The following is a 25,453-nucleotide window of genomic DNA, read 5'->3' on the forward strand; positions in this document are numbered from 1 at the left end:
TACAGAAATGAGAAACCTGGAGTTATCTGGATTTCAAACCACAATGCTGACAGCACATCCTTCTCTGAGAGATTTTACCCTACTTTCCAGATCTTAAAAATATCTAGGAGATAGCAATAGAGATGATACAGTGTCTCGGTGTGTCGTGTTACAGGATCTATCGCTATTTTACAGAGAATCAGTTGCATCTGTCTTGTTCCTGGAACTGTCAATTTTCAGTAGCATAATTTCAGGCAGTGAAAGATACATTCAGAAAGCAGTAGGAATGTCTGCTGTTTGCCAGAACAAAGCTCTCATTGGCTGACTGACAGGTGTGCCCGAGGCTCACAGCAGAGAACCGAGCCTCCATGAGCTGGGTATCTGAGCAACTGGGGAGTAAATATGAGTATGTCATAATCCCCAGTAGTTCCCATGTGGGAGTCTCTTCCACGCATCATGAAATCACACGGTGGAAAGTTATCAGTCGGCTCCACGCGGCAACGTGGATTACCTATCAGCTGGCTGAAATCCAACACCAGCATCCCTTCCTCCCCCAGCATGCTACCCAAGAGACACTTTGAGCATCTTCCTCACCTGGATATCTCGGTAGGAAAGCAACAGGTTGATGACGATGTCTGCCGTCAAAACTTCGATATTGTCCACTCGCTGCCGGATCCTTGCCAATTCCGCCGCCAATTCTTTACCAGTGAATAGGTTGCGAGCTTTCCTGATATCATTGAGTATGGATTCCCGGAAGTACTGGCTGGTGAAAAACCACACATTTCAAAGAGTTTAACTCTAGAAAACAATTCAGTGAGAAACAGTAATTTTTTATAGGGAAAAATATAATATTTGTCCATAAGTAGTTTTTAGCTCATTAATATGTACCAAAGGAACATCTAGCATATTTGGCATTATTAAGAAATTTGGGAGGTGGGAGGCCATGTATTTCTTCTTAACTTCTGCCATATTTCAAAAACTGTCCAAACCTTATTTTTCATCTTGCTATTCGGAATGAAAATTATCTCAAATAAATTAGATATGCCTATGATTTGAATATAATACAACTTTGCTTTCTGGTCCAGTATCGTTATCCACTAACAGAAACCGCTGATTCTTCTTTTTTTTAAAAAAAATTATATTTGCTAGGCACGGTGGCACACGAGTCTGAGACTGCATAGAAAGGTCCAGGCCAGTCAGAGGTACACTGTCTCAAGAAAATTATTTTCCATTTTCTACCTATTACCCATAGGTGTGCATCTGTGTTTGCCATGTCATAGGTGTGGCGATTAGAGTCACCCTCCTCCACCATCCGAGCTCCGGCAACTGAGCTCAGGTTGTCGGGATTGGCAGTGAGTACCTGCTGAGCTAAATCACTGGCCAGAAGATTATTCGTAACTAAACTATGTTTCCAGCAAGTTTTTACAGAGTTCTGACCCTTACACTAAAAGTCCCTGGACATTTGTTCTGATGGATAATCATAACAGATTATCTCTCTCTCCTCATCTGTCTGCCTGCCTATCTGTCTTCTGTCTGTCTGTCTGTCTGTCTATCTATCTATCTATCTATCCATCTATCATCTATCATCCATCTATCTATCTATCTATCTATCTATCTATCTATCTATCTATCTATCATCTATCTATTCATCTATCATCTATCTATCTATCATCTATCTATCCATCTATCATCTGTCTACCTATGTATCTATCTATCATCTATTCATCTATCACCTATCTATCTATCTATCTATCTATCTATCCATCTATCATCTATCTGTCTATCATCTATCTATCCATCTATCATCTATCTATCCATCTATCATCTATCACCTATCTATCATCTATCTATCCATCTATCATCTATCTATCATCTATCCATCTATCATCTATCTATCTATCTATGTATCTATCATCTATCTATCCATCTATCATCTGTCTATCTATCTATCTATCTATCTATCATCTATCTATTCATCTATCATCTATCTATCTATCTATCTATCTATCTATCTATCTATCTATTGTTATGTCTTTACTATAAAACAATTTCGAGCCAAATTGTTTATGAACCAAGTGAATGAGATTTAACTTAGGAACTAAAACCACACCTATTCTTTTTTCCACCAAGAGGATGCTGCGCATGGTTTCCTGTCTGTTAACTCGGAACATGTGACAAGATACACAGAGACACGAGGCAGACTAACGCTGCACGGTCATCACCCAGTGTGAGCACCGCGTTACCTGGAACTCGCCTGCGCCACCTTCAGAAGCTGAACAAAACGGTCGACGAGAGGCAGGCAGATGGGCCCCAGCAAGAGCTCGAAGTTGGGCTGCATGAGCTCCGTCAGGCCCTTCATGAAGCTGCTGTCACAGCAGTAGACCTTGTTATGTGGCGTCACCATGTAAGGGACGAAGGTGTAGTTCCCAGTGCACATCTGTGGAGACAGGGACACGAGGCGGTAGGGAGCTTGTCTAGGGACACCACACTGACAAGAAAGTGCCAGGCCACATTTCAGGGACTAAAATTACTACTTTAAATAATAACGCTGAGTGCAACGGGAAACAGAAAGGATTCGTTTCTTATTTATGATCCATGAAAATAAAATTTTTCCAGTTTCTTTAATTGCTTACTTCAGTATAATTAGGACTTACACATGATAAAGTATCCTTTATCAACCATTAAATATGTATGTACTTGCTGGGTGGTGGTGGTGCACACCTTTAATCCCAGCACTTGGGAGGCAGAGGCAGGTGGATCTCTGTGAGTTTGAGGCCAGCCTGGTCTATAAGAACTAGTTCCAGGACAGGTTCCTAAAGCTACAGAGAAACCCTGTCTTGAAAAACCAAATAAATAAATAAATAAATAAATAAATAAATAAATGTATGCATAGTTACTAGGACACATGTTAAAGCAAGAATAATTTAAGCACAACTTCCATCCTTCAGGGAATCAAAAATTCAGTCAAACACAACATCAAGAGAACAAAATCCTGAGAGCTATGGTGAACAGGCTTCCCTGGGAAGGTGGTGCAGAGAGGAAGGCCAGAATACAGCTGCTTTCCTCCAGACACACACTGCACTGCCTCCCACTCACTGAAATCTGAGACTGTCACAGCCCTAGCTAGTTCTTCCAATAGTAAACCTCAGATTTGACTGTCCCCTCTTCTCTGCTAACACTGAGGTCCATGCCCCTTACACCAGGCTGAGTCTGCAATTGGTCTTCACTGTCTCCCCTGCCTACTATCCCCCCTATGCTGACTACCCACCAGCCTCTCTCTACATGGTTCCCAGCCAGCCTTTAATACCTACATCACGTGGGTCCCTACAGCTCCAGGAAGCCCGCCAGAGGGCCTGTGAGGTGATGTTTATACTGTTGTCCCCAGGTGCCTGACCCCTGCACATCCTCCCCCTTGCTAGCTTCAGCCAGTGCCTTTTCCCTTCACTCACTGAGACCTGGGCTGACTAACCTAGCACTTTCCAGATTATGCCAAATGCGGGGACATTTGTGCCAAGGAAAACACTATTGGGAAGATGACAAAGGGAACTGGATTGTACAATCCAGGTCAGCAAATCTCACTGCAGTTTAGGGCCTAAGGAAGGGCAAGGGCTAAGCAAAAGATTTTAAACTATGTATTCTGAGCAGTGAAGAAATCTACAGAGAATCCAGGGCAGGGAAGACAGTAACAGTGGCTGTGCACTCTGGCATTCTGGGTAGACAACAGGATGGACTGAAAAGAGACCAGACTTAAGGGAAGGAGGCAGAAGGCTGGGCGCCACAACCAGATCGGAGTAACAGCAATGGAGAGAGCATAGCATGTGCTCCACACCTACATGAAGAATCAGCTGGGTCAGGGGAGCAGTCACCTATATACAGGAAGGAGGAGGAGGAGCCAGAGCTAACTCAAATGTGACTTCCTGCAAAGAATGGTCACGTCAATAGAAAGTAAGACTTCAGTCTGCAGGTCCAGACTCACTGATGAGCACGCAGTTTTCTGAGGAACTTCCAGTAACAAACCCCACACAGAACCCTATCTCCAGCTCAACCATGGCAAGACCTCCAGGAGATTGAAACTGGTAGTGGGCTGGGCTGGGATGCTCACTTTTAAAGAGCATGGATTTCTTAGATCCAGAGACTGGGAATGAAGGCAAAATTTTCCACCAGGGAACAACGGTGCATGATGGGAATGTAAACACGGACCACAGTATTATTTGATATAGCTGGATGAAATGTCAGGGACCTCTAAGAGAAAACCCATGAAGAAAAGCCCACGCAGAGCGCTGAGCAGTAGGCTGGACATGTGACAAACTCTGTTATCACTCCTAGAGGATAGGAGCCCCAGCCTCACGAGTACATGGAGAGTGTGTTCTTCCATCCTGCCCTACCTGGCAAACATTAACTTAGTACTTGCATGGAATAAGACAAGCATGGGCCCACTGTCACCACCACCTCAGTGCCTGCGTGACTATGACACGAGGAAAAGAGGTTCCTGGCTCCATTTTTACAGGTAGGGTGGCGCACAGTCAGTCTTAGCTCCAGCTCCTAGTATTGGTACAGTTAAGATTTTAGCCCAAACGCTTTCAATGTAGGGCATGTGGCTGCTGCCGGGGGTGGGGGAAACCTCCTCATGTGACCTTCACAGGGTGGTAGACTTGTTCTCCCAGTCAACAGCACCTTCCCAGGGACCTGAAAGATCTAAGTGACAGGTCGCTGCAAGCATGAGAAGTACCAACTGCTTGTAAGGCCAGATTTGATTATTTATGAAGCCTGTTATGCTCTGAAACACCCGGATAGCAGCAGAGAGGCAGCAATGAGTCTGTCGGTCAGAGTAGGAGAAGGACTTCCAGAGGTGGAGATCTGAGTTTTAAATCAAGTGGTCCTTGATTTAAATCGAGTGATGGGGAGTCCAACCAGAAAGACTAAACTGTCCTTCTATGATGGTATCGGGATCTCAGAGCACAGTCACCCAACTTAACCCTCTGACTCAAGTCACTGCCGGAGCAGGAAAGAGGAGCAAGGAAGCAACATGATGCATTTTTACACGTGGTGTGTGTGTGTGTGTGTGTGTGTGTGTGTGTGTGTGTGTGTGTGTGTGAAATACTGATGCTCAAATCTAAAACCTGTCATTTCTCTTACCCAAAGCATAGAAAAGCCACCAAAACTAGTCTTACTTTAACAAATTATATCTTTGTTGTTTTAAAAATTAGCAGTGTTGATGTTGCTTTTCAATCTTTAAGAACCAGATGAAGGGACGTAAGTGTGTGTGGAAAAGGAGTCTCACATCTGGGAGGAAACGTCACAGTATTCAAACACGCTGAAGGAAGTGTGCACAAGTCAAGTCCTTTAAAGGACACCCTTGTCCCTGGATCACAGCAGAACCTAAATCAATGGGCAGCTTGCTCACAAGGTATACACTCCTCTTATCCTTCCTGCCCTTCAAGCTCAGGGAATGCTGACTCTTCGGTGAACCTTGATATAATAATGGCCACCGAGCATGTGATCAAACCGGACTCTCTGAATGGGGCTGACATGGGGGCTGACTGAGAAGACATTGACAATGGCACTGGGTCTTGTTTTGTCTGCATGTACTGGCTTTCTGGGATCCTGGTCTGTTTGGATGCTCACCTTTCTAGACCTGGAGGGAGGGGGGAAGAGCTTGAACTTCCCACAGGGCAGGAAACCCTGGCTGCTCTTAAGACTGGAGAGGGAGGAGGAGAGGGAGTGGGGGGAATGGGAGGGTATTGGGAGGCGGGAATGAAGTGGAAATTTTTATAAATAAATGAATAAATAAAAAAAATAATGGCCACCATCTCTGCAGCATGTCATGTTGCCCTAATTTCCTAAAATGTTTACTTGTCTTCTTACACAGCTAAACTCTGGCACTCCCACGTTTTCCATCACATACAACACTTACAAATATGACTGAACATGTGCCCTCCGTCCCTCCGTCCCTCCCTTCTTCCGTCCCTCCCTCCCTCCCTCCCTCCCTCCCTCTCTCTCTCTCTCTCTCTCTCTCTCTCTCTCTCCCTCCCTCCCTCCCTCCCTCCCTCCCTCCCTCTCTAAATTAGGGTTTCTGTGTAGCCCTGGACGTACTAGAATCTGTAGACCAGGCTGGCCTCGAACTCACAGCGATCCACCTGCCTCTGATTGTTTTCATTTTCAGCCACTGGTGTGAGTCTCCTAGGGAGGGCACAGGGCCTGGCGTACAGTTCACGCTGAACTGATACCTACTGAGTAAAATGTGCTTCACTGCGTCGAAGCATGGAGTGGTAAATGCCCATTTCCTGCTGAGATGTGAAGGATAAGATTTTACAGTGGCCACATTATCCACGCTGCAATGCGTCTTCCTCGAGGTGAAATCTTAACCCGATGTTTTCAATTGTCTGACCCAAAGAAAAACTACCAATTGCAATGCTAATCCCATCATCTCCTGTGAAATCACGTGCAGTCTTAAATCATATATTATTTTCATTCTAAATTGTAGGTGCATATCTGTTTTAGAGTTCTTAAACACTTCCTTACTCCCTAAGATGAAACACACATTCATCAGCCCACAAGGCCATTCCCGTTTCTGCTGTGGAATAGTACATTTTTCTTGCAGCCTTTTTAAATTTTAAAGTTTAAATGCTCCATGCCTTTTCATGTTAATTTAATTCTGTGTGAAGAGGCAGCTCAGTGGTAGAACGCTTGCCTACTACGTACATGTCCATGGGTTCAGTTCCCAGCACTAGGGGAAAAAAAAATAGCTAACCTAAGAATGTGACTGTCTCAACATAGAAGGTACGTGACAAATAGAAAAACAAACAATATGTGTTTTATATATTGATAGATCATATATAACATATAAACATATGCCTATATGTATATATCCATGTGTACTGATATATGAATAACATACACATATATATTGTTGTTTTGTTATATGCCTGTTACTACCAACTGTAATTCCAATACACTGAATGTACTGTGAAAGTCTTTCCTGAAACATAATTATATATACAAGGAGCAGGTATTAGTGCAGTTTCCCATTGTAAATATTTCACTATGATGGGCTAGAGAACACAATTGTGCTTATATCAATATATGAGAAGTTCTAGAAAGAACTATAAGAAATAAAATCGATCAGCTGTGAGGATTTAAAAAACAACAGATTAATTCATGGGAAAGAAAAGACTTACATTACATATTTTTAGAAAATTAGGCAAAATACTCACAGTATTCTTCTGGCAAATAATTTCCTGAAAAATAAAAGAAAAAAAAAACCTTAGCAAATGTATAGCAAAAAACCAGTGACTCTTACTGAACTACTGTATACAGGTAAATTTGTGTTACCATTTATATTCGTGATGAGAAATGTCAGAAAAACATTGGAAAGGTACTGATATTTTCAGTCAGAAATTATATATTTAAGCTTCTGCATATGAGAAACTGACAATCTATTATCTCTCTAGGGGAGATAAGAGAACACAAAAGTGTCATCCTCAGTTTAATAACATGTTACAGACAGCATGTACAAATTCCCAAATAGGATAACCTAAAACTTACTTCTGGAGAAAGCATATGTAGAGAATAACCTAATTAGGCAGGAGCTCCTTGGGAAAAGTATCAAAATGTTTGATTTCCCTAAGTACCGTCTCTCTCACAGCGGGGAACGGACAGAGCACATCATGCCGGGTAGCTGGAAATAATAAAGGGTATTTAGGCCAACGGCAGCCTCACACATTGATAACAAGGACGACAACAAAAGTAAGTGTAATTTAGATGCTTTTCAGTGAGACACATAATGGGATAACTACACCACACGGACGATATCCCCGTCTTCTAGGTTGCAATGAGTGAGCTCCTGGAGATAATTTAGACGCGCAGCTTCCCCACCAGAGCTCGCATTAAAAGGCAGCCACGTCCATTCCTATTGTCTCTAGGCATCATAATAACTAGAGGCACTGGGGAGAGAAACTGGGCAAGACTGTGGTACACTAGCCTCACTGCTGGTGAGGAAGGCACGCTTTGGACAATAGAAAATGGGACTGCATATGAGGAAAGATGGGATGGGTGTTGTCATGGAAACAGGAAATGGAAGGCATTTGCGGAGTCTTTCTGGAGAGTCCATCTGGCTCAGGAGAGCAGGCAGACCCAGCAAGGTGAGAGCAGAGACAGAGCCTAGCCGAGTGGCCAGCTTCTGGGTGCTAAATCGACACAGGGGGCCAAGGGTAGCCACAAAGAGCTTCAGGATTCAGCAGTATGTAAGGTTTTTTTTTTTTTTGCATATTTTAGAACAGCAGAAGAGAAAAAATGATCGAACAGGAAATTGTACTGGACAGTGTTGAGCAGGGTGTGTGTGTGTGTGTGTGTGTGTGTGTGTGTGTGTGTGCGCGCGCGCAATGATGTCCTTCAATACCTCACCATCTTGTTGGTACAAAGCACTTGCAAGCCAGACTCACAATACGCTGGTTAAGGAGGCTGGTTGCACATTTTAGACCAGACTGGGATACATAGCAAGTTCCGAGCCATCCTGGGCTATGGAGTTAACAAACAAATAGACTTGTTTACATTTTAAATGAGTGTGAAATGCCCCCCCCCACACCAGCTCATGTGGACACTTGGTCCTTGGGAGTGGCACTGTTTCAGGAGGCTGTGAAACCTGCAGGGCAGGGGTTCTCAACCTTCCTACTGCTGTGACCCTTTAATACAAATCCTTATGCTATGGTGACCCCCAACCTTCCTACTGCTGTGACCCTTTAATACAAATCCTTAGGCTATGGTGACCCCCAACCATAAAATTATTTTTGTTGCTACTCTGTAGCTATAATTTTGCTGCTGTTCTGAATTGTAATGCAAATGCCTGATACGCAGGATATCTGATATGCAACCCCTGTGAAAGGGTCATTTGACAGCTCTTCCCCATAAGAGGGGTCACTGGTTGAGAACGGATGCTTGAGGAGGTAGGGACTAGATGGAAGAAGCTTGTCACTGGAAGGTGAGTCTCTGGGGTTATATTCCATTCTTCCTCTGTCTGCTCTCTCTCTCTCTCTCTCTCTCTCTCTCTCTCTCTCTCTCTCTCTCTCTCTCTCTCTCCCCATCCATCCATCTACCTATCTCTACCTACCTATGTATCTATTTTTTTACCCATCTCTGTACTCACTGTTGTGAGGAGGTAGCTCACACTCCTACCATGAACTTCAGCAATGATATACTGTCCCTCGAATCAGAAGCTAAAATAAATCGCTTCCCCCACAATTTGTTTCTTGTTAGTTATTTTATCACAGCAATAAGAGAGGTAACAATCATAAAAGGACTCACACATGCTAAAAGGCAGAAGAAAGATACAAATGGCATAGGCTATGGTTTCTCAGAGAAGATATCCTTTTTTTAATGATTTATTCTTATTTTTACGTTTGGTGTTTGCCTGCATGTATGTCTGGGTGATGGTTGTCATATCCCCTGGAACTGGAGATACAGACAGTTGTGAGCTGCCACGTGGTTGCTGGGAATTGAATCCAGGTCCTCTGGAAGAGCAGTCAGTGCTCTTAACCACTGAGCTATCTCTCCGGCCCTGAGAAGATATTCTTAACGAACTGGAGGTCAGCTAAGAAGGTGGGTCAGAAGCTGAGCTGTGAAGAACACAGCAAACCACAGAGGCAATACGTGAGTGGGTGGGTAATCTGGCTGCAACAGATGGAAAGCAGGGGCTCATGCAAGAATCAATAAAGGCTACCCTTGGGAACCAAGGAAGACACTTCATTTGGGACTATACATAGAAGAAAGAATTAAAGAAACATTTGACAAAGACCTGTAATATAATCATTGAGCTAAAGCAGAAGGTTCATTTTGACCCAGAAATAAGAAGAGAGTGTTATCTTAGGTAAAAGTATTACCTTAGTATAAAAGACTTTGAACAGCAGAACAAGGAAGTACGTTCTGTAACCATTTAGTGGTCAAATGCAGCTTGTTTCTCTGTTTTTTAGACAGAATCCCAGTGTAACCCAAACTGGTCTCAAATTCACCATGTAGGCAAGAATGGCCTTGAACTCCTGACCTTCCTGCCTCTTCTTCTGGAGTGTGCTTACCACACCCAGGGTTTGCCAGTGCTAGGGCTTCTTGCACACTGGGCAACCACACTACCAACTGAGCCCCGCCCTCCAAAAGTCTTTATGCTGAGCGATTTTGGAACAGTGTACAGTGCAACGGCAGAGGCAGGAGCACCTTAAATGTCCATCACTTAGAAATCTGTTGAATACACGGCGGTACGTCCTCGCTTCCCTAGAACAGGAGCCACTGTTCCATTGCACACCAGGCACGGAAATGGAGGAGCATGGAGGGAGGTGCTAGGAAGGCCTGATGAGCCAACGCCTCTGTGGAACATGACCGCAGCCTCTGCTGGCTGGAGCCAGTATGCCGTGTCCCTGAAGAGCTGCTCTTACGTGTCCTCTGCTTTCATTTCACACCATGCGAGCACTGTCATCAATTATGACCAATACGATGAGTCAAAGAAGGTAGGACTCATCGCCCTGACACTCGCCAGCTGCGTGTGTCCGAAATTCCGTACCTCTGGGCTAATTTCTTAACCGTAAGAAAATCTTTTCTGTCTAATCCAGAGAGCGAGTACTTAACTTGCCACTCTCACTGGATCATAGGTTAAAACTAAATGACGGAAATTGGTGGAGCTACCCGAGGTACTTAAAAGCCATATGTAACATGAGGTACTCATCACATCAAAGCAAACAACTTAACTCCTGCCAATCAGATCTAGGGATACTGTGCACCCATGTTGTTTATGGTTATGGATAAAACAATATGAGGAGTGCTGTTACTTCATCCTCTTCTTTCTCTTTCTCTTCTTTCTCCTCTTCATCCACCTCTTCTTCCTCCCCCTCTTCCTTTTTTCTCCTCTTCCTCCTCCTCTTTTGCTTCCTCCTTTTCCTCTCCCTCCTCCTCTTTTTTCTCCTATCATTTTTTTCACATTTAAACAGTATTTCTTGGTGGGAGAACTCTGCTGTAGGTGCGTTCATTCTACAGTGGTCCTTTCTGTGGAATCTGATCATCATGACAGCTAAACCCAGCATCCTATTTGGGTCCTCCATCTTTGAAATTACCAGTGTTTTCCTATGTCTTGTGACTTTTCGTACAGAAAATCATTACACCTATAACATTTTTTTTAACAATACAGATAATCACACAGAAAGGTTACTAATTACAACACTGTTTGACCAACGGCTCAGGCGTATTTCTCGCTAGCTCTTACATCTTACATATCACCACGAGGCTGTGGCTTACCAGTAAAGTTCTGGCATCTTTCTCCTTCAACAGCCACATGGTGTCTCCCTGACTCCGCCTTCTTTCCTCCTCCATCTCTGCTTGGATTTCCTGCCTTGGTCTATTCTGCCTTCTCATAGGCCAAAGTAGCTTCTTTATTAACCAATGGTAATAAAACATATTCACAGCATACAGAGGGGAATCCTACATCAGGGCTGTCAGTAAGTATATGGGATATAGGGTTTCCGGTGATACAGTAAGTATATGGGATGAAGGGCTTCTGTGATACAGTAAGTATGTGGGATATAGGGATTCCTGTAATACAGGAAGTGTATAGGATAAAGGGTTTCCTGTGACACAGTAAGTGTATGGGATGCAGGACTTCATCCTGTGATACAGTACATGTATGGGGTTTCCTGTGATATAGAAAGTATATGGGATGAGCAGTAGGACCTGGACGATGTCCGGCCGTCAGTTTACAAACTGCTGATTCTAGATGGCAGCTGGTGAACCATGCAGGAGTTTGTCACCAGGGTCCACAGCAGTGCTGTTTAAAGGAGGGCGGCCGGTGCTTCCAATTCACTAATTGCCAGAGGATTTCATAACATCATATTTTTAAGTGGCTTCTAAGGAAGTTTTAATGAATGAGTACTTTGTACAACCATCTAAGTTGGTAGATTTAAAGTGTTGGGGAAAATTCATTAGTAAGCTAAGTGTTCTATGCCTTTGGAAAAATTAAAATTGAGTTTCAAGTATAACTGAATTTTGAACTAAATTCCAGCAAGATAAAGCTTTAAGAGAAGGAAACAGTATTGCAAAAAAAAGCGCATTTTTGTAAGTTTCAAAGCATTTTGTAATCTGAGTGGTTTTTATGTGATACAGAAAAGAATTAAGTTTAAACTTAAAAGTATTTGCAATAAAAATTATCCGGATGTTCTAATGAACTACAAACGAGCATAAATATCAAAACGTAGAGTATGGATATCATAACTCTTTCACAACAACATCTATTTACTTCAGTGACCCATAAGTGTGTTATCAGAAAACTAGATTTAATGTCTAACATCATACACAAGTTTTAAAGGAAATTGGCTCCCTCTGTACCTGCAGAGAAAAGGTCACAGGTCAAGCTGGAGAGAACTGTTTGAAGAAGCAACCGTGTAACCAATCGAAAGCCAACCCCATCGCAGCAGGATCTCCTGTATTGCTGACTAATATCCCATCATTTGTATATACACTTTGTTCATCCATTCCTTCATCAACAGACATCTGCTGTCACTCCCACTGTTCTGCCACCACGAACAATGTTTCCCAGAAACACGGGCACACAAATATTTCTGTCGTGTCTTGCTTTGAGTTCTTTTGTGTACACAGCCATAGAAGGACTGCAGGATCACACTGTAAATCTACTTTTAATATTTTAAAGAACTGCTCTGCTGTATAAAAGCAGCTGGATTTTAAGAGCTGACTTAAGGATGTTCTTACAGATTTGGGTTTGTGCACATGAGATTTCTAGTGTCACTTCCTTGAGAGATGGTGATCAGTTGCCAGCGAGGAAATAATGAATGTACTCAGGCAAGGGGAAGGTGTGTTGGGCCAATGTGCATGCGCCACAGCCAGCAAAAACAGTGTGGGGATAAATACACAGACAGACTGCCACAGACAACGATCTGTTAGGGAAATTTCCACCTCTAAAGCACTTTCCAGTTAATAGCTTAAGAGAGAAATACAACAAAATCTCTTGACTAAGGAATAATCAACATAGCCATCACATTTGGCACAAGCCGCATCGCCGTTGGTCACATGCACACAGGCATTTCCTCTGCAGTGGAGCAAATGAGGGAAGAGTGATGGAGGAGGGTCTTCTTTCTGTGTGTTGCTTTCATTGGTTAATTAATAAAGAAACTGGCTCCTTTTACAGAAGAGCAGATGCTCAATTCAGAAAGAGAAAACGATGCTGCTGGGATTTCCAATCACAGCCAGAACACAAGGAAAAAGAAACTAAAAATATTTGGGAGTTCCGATAGCCAAATCATATGCAAATGTATGCAGTTATCATGTGTACAAAGAAAACAACAAGGCAGAAACAATCGTTTCCTTCAGAACATTTCATTGGCAAGTGTCCCAAGTGTATAAAAAGTCTACCTCACAGTCTCACTTAAACTTAGATTTCATTAGCGATATAGTTGATGGCACCTCACCCCTCAATTCAATCTCCACCACCCCAAAGAGGTAACTATTCTGAATGTTGTGATTCCAAGCACACTTCTATCCATTCATAATGTAAAAGTGTATTACCGCATTGTCAAGCACATCAGTACATTTTTGTATAGCTGGTATGATGTCATAAATGTAGAATATGATTTCCCATATGACCGTGAAATATACATGTAAATGTGTAACATTCTAGTGAATTCATCTTAAGTGCTCTATAATATTCTACTAAATGACTACCGAAAGATTGTCATTCTCCTATGAGAAATTTACTCTTTCTTCTGAGGAGAAGAATTACAGACCATCTTACCTAAATGTTCTTGGTAGTATTTCTTCAGCTGTGTAAGCCATGTTTTCTACAATACATGTTCCATCTCTGTATGCTTAACACTATTAGGCATTGTCAAGTTGCCCTCTTATAAGTTGTGCCAATTCACCTTGCTGCCAGGCATGAGTTCCTGTCCCACTTATCCCAGCCCTGTCGTCAGGATTACAAATGGTTTTCTGGATTTCAGTTTTGCTTTTGGTACAGGGCTGCAGAGGCAAGTCGCTGACCCATGCCCCAGAAGGGCTCTGAGCTCCCAACCAATGCACACAGCAGCATTTATTTATTTTCATTCTAATCTGTTGTGCAAGTAGATCACATGTGGGAGGGGGATGTCCCCAGATGAAGGGGAGGAGAAGAAAGGCACCAAGCATAGGAGGAGTTTTGTCTTAAAAGAATTTCTGGCGATGAAAGAAATGGTTGTTAGGGCTCAAAGAAATAGTATTCCAGAGTGACCCTGCCATGCTGAGCACTCTGAAGTAAAAGGCATCTCAGAACCAAGACCTCTCTGACCTTCTCCTGCAGAGCGCTCTCTGTCTCTCTCTCTCTCTCTCTTTCTCTCTCTCTCTCTCTCTCTCTCTCTCTCTCTCTCTGTCTCTATCTCTATCTCCTATCCTTATATATTTAAAGGTCAGATCCTGTAGCAGATTAATGAGCAGGCAGAAAGAGTAGAATTGGCACTACATGCCACTGTCAGAGCCCAAGTGAACTATGACCCAGGTATTTATCTCACATAAAAAAATTGTTTTATTCCATGCCCTGGGACATAGCTCCATGGTAGAGTAACTGCGTAGCATCAGGCCCGGAGCTGGATTCATTGCATGAACGCAAACACTCCACTCAGGGCTGGGGAGATGCCTCAGAGGTTAAAGGGCATACCTTGCAAGTATGAGGGCCTACGAACAGATCCCCAGAAACCTACATAAATGCCAGGTGGGCAAAGCAGCCTGTAGGTGGAGACTGCTCTATTCTGCTCCGCCACAGGCCCAAAGAGCTTCTTTATTAACCAGTGGTAATAAAATGCATTAACAGTATACGGAAGAGAATCTCACATCAGCAGCCCACCAGTAATTTCTGTCTCTAGCTAACAAGACCAACAGCACTAGTAAGCTCCAAGTTTCACTGAGACATTCGACCTCAGTGAACAAGGTATCCATCAACTTTAGGCTTCCATGTGCATACTGCACCTATATGTATACATACATATATATGTGTGTGTATAAACATTATACACATGTGCATAATGCAAAGATATACATACACACTCAAGCATATCACATTCTCTTTCTCTCTCTGAAGGGGCAAAACCCATTCACTCCTCCTCTGAGACCGAATATATCCCCCCTTCCCTCTCTCACATTAAGAAAGTACTTAGTTTCAACTCTTGTCCTGCTTTGATTTTACACTCGGTGATCCCGAGTGTCTGCATGTCAGCAGCTGTGTATGCCTCTCCTTGTAATCTGCTGTCTGTGTCTACTGTACGGTTATCAAGTTGTAGGGGACCACAGCTAGTTGGCCGGTGGAGTCCGGATACCCGCTACCACTCCAGCGTTTCCCGCTGCACTCACTGCGCTGTTATCTCTGATCATTTCAAATGCATGAAATAATCAGAAGCTAACGGTTATTAGCAGTCCCTACTTTCACGGAAAGATAAATCTCAGCCAAGAATCTTATCTGTACGTTCAAGCAGGTACTTGAAGTTCTTGCGATACTTGAAGAAAATTGTGAAAACGTAACAATCCCAAAGCAAGAGTCAACTTTCCTTTTCTCAAAGTGAAAACACTTTAAAAAATAGTTAATTTCTTATGGGTTTATTAACCACACTTAAGGGCAGGCCCCATGCCCATCACTAGATAGCACAAAATGAACTCAATGGTATTTTAGTAGACTTTTTGTCTTATGCAGCTTTTTCTGAGATCATTGGACTTTTGCTTGCACATTACAGTTTCTGATTCTGCACTTTTATGGGTTTGTTTTTTGTGTGCTTGTTCTCGGGACATGTGTGTTTCTAGTTACTTTGTTTTGCTTACCTGATTTTTTTTTTAAAAAAGGGAGAAAGAGTGACCATGGAGTTGGGTAGGTGGGGAGGTGGGGAAGTGATGCGGGAGAATTGTCTGTATTCTGTCAATCATATTTTAATAAAATGCTGATTGGCCAGGCAGGCAGTATAGGCGGGTCAACCAGACAGGAAGTAGAGGCGGGGCAAAGAGAATAGAATAAGGCTACGGAAGAGGAAGGTCCCTCCGTCACTCCTGCGCAGACCACTGAAGAGGCAGCATGTAACTTGCCCAGCTGAGAAAGGTACAGAGTCATGTGGCTAATGTAGATAAGGAACATGGGGTAACATAAGTTATAAGAGTTAACAAGAAGCCTGACCTAATGGGCCGATCAGTTTATAACCTTATGGAGTCCTGTGTGTGATTTTTCTTTGGGGCCTGCCTGCTGTGGGGTACTGGGCGGAACAGATACCCCAACAAGCTGGCCCTCATGTTACAGGGAAGAGCTGGGAGGAGCTAGAATGAGTTGGAGAAGGGGAAACTATGATCAGGATATATTTTATGAAAAAATATTTTCAATAAAAACATAAATAACTATATATGTTACCACAAATGCATGACAAGATTGGATTCTAAATATTCTTTCAAGCAATTCAGCCATAGATTAATTTTAAAGAACTTTTAGTTTCTTTTAATTAGTTTTTTCAAGAAGCCTACATTGCTAAGATTTTTTTTTTCTATGACTTCTTTTTGAGAACTCACTGGCAAATAGGAATTGCTGCATCACATGGAAGAGCTGACCTTGTTGGCAGGGTAGTAGGTAAGCTGGCCCTGAGGATATGAGACTAGAATAATCGGCCATATTCCCCTTGTCTGCCAGGTGGAGGTGAGGGCAAGGGAAAGATGCCCTCCCCTCCTTGCCTGGGCCACCTGCAGCAGGTGAAGGAGCTGACCCTCTCCCTTACCAGCTGCAGCGCTGGGGCAAGTGGGCAGCACAGTAGAGCCGACCCTGTTGGTGCAGGTGTGGGGGTAAGTCAACCCTGAGGCCCTGAAAGAAGGAGAACCAATCCCTCCCGCTGCTTATTACTGCTTACGCTGAACTAACCATGGTAATGCTGAAGAGCTGACCCTGGTGGTGAGGACGAGGGGGGAGCTAGCAGGCTGACCAAACTTGCAACTACCCAGACCCAGAACCAGGGTTATGAGTTGGCCCAGCCCAATATCCTCCCCATCTATGATCTCCTGGAGTACATGTAGGGGTCCTGCAAATCCAAAGCTGCAGGATCTCCATGACACAGGGCAACAACAGGATGTCCAAGAGGAATACCAGTGAGAGCCTAGTATTGGTGGCATAGCAAAAACCAGAGGCCTCAAACCAGACCAGTGACTCTTTGCAATGAACACTTGCAAGTAAAGATATTGGACAAAAGGTTTACTGTGGGACTCACAGGTTCTGTGATGAGATTTTTCTTTCTTTTTTCTTCTTCTCTTAAATTTTATTTCATTTTATTGAAGGGGGTTGCAAGGGCAGAGGGTGGATATGAATGGACAGGGAGATGAATGGGATCAAGACACATGGTATGAAAGATGCAAAGAATAAATAAAATGAAAGTTTATAAAGGAAGGAAGGAGAGAGAGAGAGAGAGAGAGAGAGAGAGAGAGAGAGAGAGAGAGAGAATGATTGCTGCCTCCAACACAGAGCAGCAAACAAAAATAAAGCAGCTCATCTGTGTTGCAAAGGAGAGGGCTTCTTGTTCATCAAGGCCATCTGGCTAACTTAGCCCCTGAAATAACCACACAGAAACTGTATTTATTAAATCACTGCTTGGCCCAGTAGCTCTAGCTTCTTATTGGCTAACTCTTATTAATTTAACCCATTTCTGTTAATCTGTATATCGCCACATGGCAGTGGCTTACCGGCAAAGATTCAGCATGTCTTACTCTGGCAGTGGGTCCATGGTGTCTCTCTCTCTCTCCCTGTCTTCCTTCTCCCAGCATTCCATTGAGTTTTCCCCGCCTAGCTCTGTTCCCCTACAGCTCTGCTACAGTCCCGAAGCAGTTCCTTTATTAACCAGTGAAAGCAACCCATAGACAGAAGGACCTCCTACACCACAGTTGCGTGTTCCTGGTATCCAAGCCACATATGTAAGTGAAGCTAGAGTGAGAGGGAATTCTCTGATTCCATCTAACTTGTGAACTAGAGGGAGAGCCCTCGTTTGTTTTATTTGCTTCTTCTATGATATCATAATTTTAAATAGTTGTTTTGTTTGTTTAGTTGGTTGGTTTCTCTGTGTAACTGCCCTGGCTGTCCTGGAACTCACTCTGTAGACAGGGCTGGCTTCGAACTCACAGAGATCTGACTGCCTCTGCCTCCCGAGTGCTGGGATGGAAGGTCTGAGCCACCACTGGCCAGTGAAGCAGCTGCTTTTGTTCACTCTAGCTCTGCTTGCTGCTAGGAGATGGTAAGAGTGGCCAAGTTGCGCTTACTGCTAACTACAACCTAAGGGAATAAAGCTGAGCAGCAGCTGGGCCTGTGCAAGCGCCAGCTTTCTCAGCAGCACAGGACGTTTTAGGAACTCAGGGGCTACAGAAACTGCTCTCTATTGTCTCCATTCTTTGAAACAGGACTCTTTGGGATTACCTTGCTAGAAACAGACCAAATAAGAAATGTGGGCTGTGGTGACCAGAGTTTAAGCCCCAGAGCCCACATTAAAAAAAAAAAAATAGGTGTGATGGTATGTGTTCATAATCTCAGCCCTTAGTTAAAAAAAAAAATGGAGACAGGCTCATTCTTGGGGCTTGATGGACAGCAAGCCTAGATGGCTTGGCAAGATGTAGGCCAATGAGAGACACTTTTTTTCTTCTTTTTATAAAGTAGAGAGTTCCCTGAGGGTGTCCTCTGGCCTTCATACACATAATTACAGCCATCTGGTATTTCTCAAAGATGTCAAACACACCCTAAAGAAAAGACAACAGCTTCAACAAATGATGCTAAAATTTTTTTTTTTTTTTAGCTGATGTCCATGGGTGAGAGAATGAAACTGGGCTCATATTGGACTCATATCTATCATACTAAGAAAAGTCAACTCTAATGGACCGAAGACGTCAATATAAAACCCAAAAAAAGAGCTTGATCCCAAGACAAATGAAGTCCAAGAATATATGAAACAATCCCACTGTTAGCAACTGCTCATATAGCAAAAGTAGAAAGACACAGACACAAATTCGCATGCAGCAAGTCAAAGAGCGATTGAGGCGTCTCAGAAGATACTTCTTGACAAAAAAACAGATTTAGGCCAAGTAGGTGTGAATGTCTTAGGACTGCGCTGGGTTATGCCTCCCATGTCCAGAACAACGAGTGTCTGGTAGGCAGTTAAATGTGTTTATTTAATGAGACTCTGTAGGTCATTCAGAGGATCTAGGCCTTAGTGTGTGGTAAAGGCGAGTTGGTACTAAGATTTTTTGCATTGATTTTTGGCTGGATGTCTAGATACAACAGCTAAGCCACGAGATTCTGGATTCTAAGGCTTCATCTCCCAAGTTGACTCTGATTTGGAAACTGGAGGAGAGAAATGAGAAAAGGCCTCATGAAGCTCGCTGCCAGTTTCAGAAAGGAAATGAGTGATCTCGGAGCCAGCAGCAGCCCTGGTTTTTACAGCCTGCTTTTCAAGTAATTGCACAGGGTAAAATCATTTGCTTGGCAAGTAGTCTTTTAGGTTTTTTTTTTCTTCTGTTGTTTTTGAGACAGGTTCTCACTATGTAGCCCTGGCTGTGCTGGAACTCACTATGTAGACCAGTCTGGCCTTGCATGCACACAGAGCCACCGGCCTGTGCCTCCTGTGTCCTGGGATTAAAGCTGTGTGCTACACACCTCGTAGCTAGAGCCTTTCAGCCAACTATGTTGGATGAGTAAATGCCTGTATATTGGCAGTTGCCTATTAATGGAGAAAACAATACTACAGCAGGTTGAATTTTACAGAAAACATCGTTTCTGTTGTCTTCTCCCATTTTAGTTGAAAGTATGCACAGTTTTCTGGGTTATGAAGTGAGAGGGTCTTATCGAAAGCACTGTCAAGTAGCAAGCAGACTTTTAGTTGGAGCCTGGTGGGCAGAGAGAAGTCCCTAGCCGTCTGGCGAAGCTTGGCATATCTCATATGATCTTTATCAAAGGTATGGACTCATGACTTCCTGTTTTGTGAGTTCGTTACTGTAGATGCGTGTTTTGTTCCTGACATTTTGAGGCAGGACCTCTTCCTATGTCGCCCAGCCTGACCTAGAACTCACGATCCTCCTGCTTTGACTCCAGAAAAGCTGAGATTACAGTCACCTGCCACCACGAGGGCTAACTGGTGACTTCCTATTAACACAATCTTACTGGCTGAAACTTGACCTGGAACTCAGAAGTCAACCAAGCTTTTCTACAAGTGTATGATCACATTTTTATATCCAACGAGCTAGACCTCACAAGGTTACCAGTAATCCCTGCCCAATTACTACACTAACAAAAATAACAACTCCCAAATGGAACCTGTGCAGAATGTCTTGGGTGACAGAAATGTCGCCCTCGCTGTTGGTGTGGAGGTCAAAGGCTGAGTGATCAAGGGTGTTGTTACCTTCAGGGACTGAAGAGAGTCGGAGTTAGTATCACAGTAGAGGATGATGTTGTTGGCCATGCTGAAGCTCTCTCTCACCCCAAGATGGTAAAATAAGGATGGCTGCCGGAAGGCGTCGCTCATCTCCACCACGGCAATATCTGCGAGCAGAAAAACCAGAAGATGACGCCTGTGTCATGCCCAGTAAGCACACATGTGCTTCAATAACTCAGTACTCAAAGGAGGAAATGGGGAGAGAAGGGAGGGATTTTCCCTCTTTGTTTACCACTGAGTTTTGAATGCAGGTCTGCCGGAAGTGGGTTATAAGAATTCAAAAAACCTGTACTTTAAGAAAAAAACAAACAAGAAAGAAGTCAAACAAGTATTGCAAAGCAAGGAAAAGCTGCAAAGGTGAGAAGCAGCACCTGAGGCTCTGCTTGGTTTCAACATTACAACAAGGTAATCATACCAGTTAGAAAACTAGTAAAAGATCCATAGACTATCACAGTCACACACAAGATTATGTTTTTAAACATAAATGCATTAGCCAGTCCACAATTATCTTTAAAATGAATTATTAATTAATATAATCAGTTTGTGGCAAGCATGATCAAGAAAAAGAAAAAAAAGACCTGGAGATACAGACCATTGCGACTAGGGAGGTTAATATAATCACAGATGCAAATATTCCAAAATCAACAATGCCTCATATCAAGTAACGAAAACCTGAAAACAGTGTCACAGGAACGAAACTGAGATTACTCTCCATCTCCTTCATGCACATCAATAAAAATTTATAAAGGGAACTAATATGATGTACCCAACATGGAGGGGAGGCAGGCAGCGATGGAACTAAATGGGAGCTGAGAGGGTGAAAGGCACTGCAGAAGGGACTGGGGGCAGAAGGACTATGTGGCATAAAGGCAGTTCTGGTGGTTCCAGCAGGGGAAGAGAGAGGCAGCCTGGCGGGGAAAATGGGCTGGGAAAGAAGAAGCAGGGGAGAGAATCAATAAATATAAACTTCATTTGAAAATTGCTATAATGAACCTAAAATTGTACTTACAAATAAGTGTGAACAAAATAATATATTAATAAAAACTTAACTTAAAAAATGGTTATATATGTCCTCACAGAACAATAAAGTTGCCTATTACACACACATAATTGTTGATAGTTCCAAGCATACTATGCAGCCATCAAAAACTATAAAGTAGAAAACTGCTTAGAAATAGGGTAAATTCAAATCTTAATGCATTAAAAGATAACCCAGATATTCTATAGGTATATTCATGTAAGAAAAAAAGTAACTGACAATGTAAACACCAAAATATCCATCACGGAAAGACGATTTAGCCTTTCTTTTATGCTCCCTGCCACTTCACACCGTCTTTCTTAGGAACACTGATTGCTAAGGTAGAAACCCACCATCACAGAAGAAGGGCCTTCAACCATCTGTGTAACTGAATGTGAGAATCAGGCCGGAAATAAACAAAGGTCTCTTTTCTGTGGTGCTGGGGATAGAACCCGGAATGTCAAACATGCAGAACCTGCCTTGCCTAGTGAGCTGAAATTAGGGTTCACCATTAGAAAGTCGATGCAACAGAGATGAAAGCCACAGATTCACAGATAAAAACGTCACTTCCAAAGCCCCATCCCCTCAAAGCTAACACTGACTGCTGGAACTGTTAACATAAACCATGCCTTTTCTTTGGGGGATCCTTAACATTTACACATCAAAAATCAACACACGGAACAAACAGATCATCAAATTCCATCCAGGCAGCTGTCTTCCTCCTGCCTCCAACATGGCTTCCGCCTCCCCCAGGTACCAGCACTCGACAGTTACACAGCTATAAACAGAGGGAGCCTACAGTGGGGCTAAGAGAAGCCAGGCAAGATAGTGGATGATGAGAAACAAGAGATTTGAAAGAAAAGAAAAAGTCAATTAAGTTAAAGTAACAGTAGGGCCAGAAGGCTTCTAGAGAGTGACTGGCATTTGATGGTAAAATTAAATGAAAACAGCACAGAAGGTTTTCTGATAGACTGAGGAACTAGATATCCAAGGTAATGATATAAGTAAAATGGGTCTATTCATTAGGTCTGAACATTGAAGAAGGAAGAGAACCATCGGGGATGCTATTCAAGTCATTAAGAAGTACTTATTGATCTGATTTTAAAACCCAGTAATATAACATAGTAACTCGGAAGAAGCATCACTTTTTCCTGCTTTAATTCACATCAGCGATTTGTTTTGTATTCTGGAGGATACAGAATACTCCCCTCCCTCCAACTTCTCCTCTCAGGATCTCCTTTTGCCATTAATGCTCCAAGCCAATGCCATGCCCTGGTGACAGCCATCTGATTATTATCCCTATGGTTTTGCCTTTTCCAGAACATCATCGGAATGAATCACCATACAGTTCACACAAACCATTTTGGGTTTGTTTCCCTTCACCTGGTGAGATGCATCTGAGATTCATCCATAAATGTCTTGTTCACTGGTTGGAGTACATCTGGATCACCTCCAGGTGGAAAAACTTAGAACAAAGCTGCTATTCTTGTAATACAAGACTTTCTGCAGATGTGTTTCTATTTCTCTCGGACAAACACCAGAAATCTGGGCCATATGGTAACTGTATATGTTAACTTAGTAAGAAAAGGCCAAACTTTCCCCCAAGTAGGAGACAGGCAGGTCACAAATGACAAGCAAACTGCCTCAGTTTCCAATAATCCAATCCTGTCTGCTTGAAGACTGACCCACTGACTTCCAACGCCTTAAGCAAACATCAAAGCCGAGCCCCTAATGACTCCTAGTACCACACTCACAACAGCCAGTCTCAAGAAAGACAAACAGTGCTATGAGATTTATCACCTAACACGATAGTAAACACCCCATCTCTCGTTGTTAAATACTGACCTCTCATAAATGACCCAGAAGACCAACTGTGGGGGTATGAACGAGAATGGGCACCATAGGCTCATATGTTGGAATGCCTGGTCCACAGTTACCGGAACTATTTAGGAAGGGTTAGGAGGTGTGGCCTCATGAGAAGAGTTGTGTCACTGGGGATGGGCTTTAAGGTTTGCAAAGCCCAAACCAGCGCCCCTCCCCCATCTCCCATCTCTTTCTCTGCCTGCTGCTTGTGGATCAGGACATCAGCTCTCAGCTACTGCGCCAGTCCCATGCCTGCTGTCACACTCCCCACCGTGACAACATGGACTAACCCTCTGAAACTACAAGCAAGCCCCCCACTACGTGCTTGCTTTTACAAGTTGCCTTGATCAGTCTTAGTCAGTGTCCTATTGCTGTGAAGAAACACCATGACCCAGGCAACTCTTAAAAGGAAAGCATTTAATGGGGTGGGGTGGGGGCTTGCTTACCATTTCAGAGGTTTAGGTCATTATCATCATGACAGGGAGCTTGCAGGCCTGTAGGCAGGTGCTGGGCAGTAACAGAGAGCTTGGCATCTTGACCTGCAGGCAGACTGGGGAACGGGGGTGGGTGCAGACAGACAGACAGACTGGGCCTGGAGTAGGCTTTTAACACGTCAAAGCTCACCCCCAGTAACACACAATAAGGCCACGCCCACTCCAACAGAAGCTCACCTTCTAATTCTTCTAATCCTTCTAATCCTTTCAAATAGTTTCACTCCCTGGTACCTAAGCGTTCAAATATATGAGCCTGCTGGGCCATTCTTATTCAAATCACCTCAGACATGGTGTTTCACCACAGCAACAGAACAGAAACTGAAGTGCCGTGTTTTCGTGTCTTCTCTCACTTCCCTGACAGACCCTGACCAAAACTACTTTTCAACAAGTCCTGAAGGTCCTAGAAAAAGGAGGAATTGTCAATACAATCCACAGGCTCAGGGGAACCTCCTTAGTGTCTCTGAAAGTGGCACCATGACAGCCACAGGTCATCCAGGGCGCAATCAGCACAGGCCATGAGGACTTCCTCCCGCCCATGCCCACGCTCCCGGTCTGGCACTTCACAGCTGCAGGGTGAAGAACATGTGATGCTGGTTATATATCACCTGTTGTCCTCTCCTTGCCATACTTCCTGATCCAAGGGACCATTGGGTATCTGGGCTTTCTCCAGATCAGCAAGTTCCCTTTCCCTCACAGCCAGTTTCATGGTTCTCAAAACATGACCAACCAACCAGACAGCCTGGACTCTGCGGTGAAATGCGGCTTCACCTCCACAGAATGGAAGGCTCCACCTTCCTCTGGGTACTCCCAGAAAGAAGGCTAGATGCTGAGACTGGGGTTCACTTCAGACAGCAAGGAACTTCTGTTAACTGCAAAAGACACTATCAGGGTGAACGCTGCATACCAAGGAGGATCCACGATCAGTCTCTTGTCTTTTATTCCCTTTGACTCATCCTGGGATGTATTATCAAAAACACAGTCCAAGTTTGATCAAGACCTAGATAATTGAGCATTTCCTCACTGTATACACAGGCCTCAATTTTAGACCTCTGCCTACCTGAGCTAGCTTAGCTCTTTAACCTAAGCCTACATAGGAAGCCCTATCTAACCTGGCTAGAGTTTCTCAATGTGTTTAGATAAGACTATGTTGTTGAGATACAAATTCTCTGCCTTGCTTCTATTAAGAGTCTACTTCAGTTTGACGCAAATGTGTTATAGGTTCTCTGAGTTTCCAGCTAGAGCCTTCCTAAGAGTTAATCTCATTTAATTCTTTGGGTCATTTTGTCACTGTTGGTCCCAGTTGTGAGCTTGGATCTATGAGTTGGTATCTCTGCTTATGTATCTGTGCCACCTACAGATATTTGTTATGTGAGATGTTTGTATAAAAAAGTCCCCCAATAATAATAATGCCATATAAATAGACAGGTATACACACAACCTTAGCCATAAGTCCTTTTAATTCATATGACTTAAACACATCTAACAAATTGTTTATTTGAAATTTTTAAAACAGAGATTTACTTGGGCTATGTGAACAATAATACCAAATAATTTAAATGAAATATTAGAGAAACATGACCAAATAACTAACAACTTAAGTGTTAATAAACACATTTTGGGGGAAACAAAGTGACCAGGTGTGTCTATGCCCTGGCTTGTAGGGT

The 25,453-nt window shown here is 43.3% G+C and overlaps 1 protein-coding gene across 2 annotated transcripts in view; it reads right to left on the reverse strand.

The window, feature by feature from the left end:
• The window catches only part of Map3k5 (mitogen-activated protein kinase kinase kinase 5), a 208,121-nt gene that overhangs the window by 124,423 nt on the left and 58,245 nt on the right, over nt 1–25,453 (reverse strand). For both annotated transcript variants that reach the window (XM_048424974.3, XM_048424975.3), the window contains exons 2-5: nt 20,382–20,521; nt 7,194–7,217; nt 2,223–2,416; nt 574–742 (exon numbers count right to left, since the gene is read on the reverse strand). In XM_048424974.3, the coding sequence (XP_048280931.1) occupies nt 574–742; nt 2,223–2,416; nt 7,194–7,217; nt 20,382–20,521 (527 nt within the window). The remainder of the gene's footprint in view (nt 1–573; nt 743–2,222; nt 2,417–7,193; nt 7,218–20,381; nt 20,522–25,453) is intronic.

Source organism: Myodes glareolus, chromosome 1, assembly GCF_982192425.1.
Source record: "Myodes glareolus chromosome 1, mMyoGla1.1, whole genome shotgun sequence".
NCBI lineage: Eukaryota > Metazoa > Chordata > Mammalia > Rodentia > Cricetidae > Myodes > Myodes glareolus.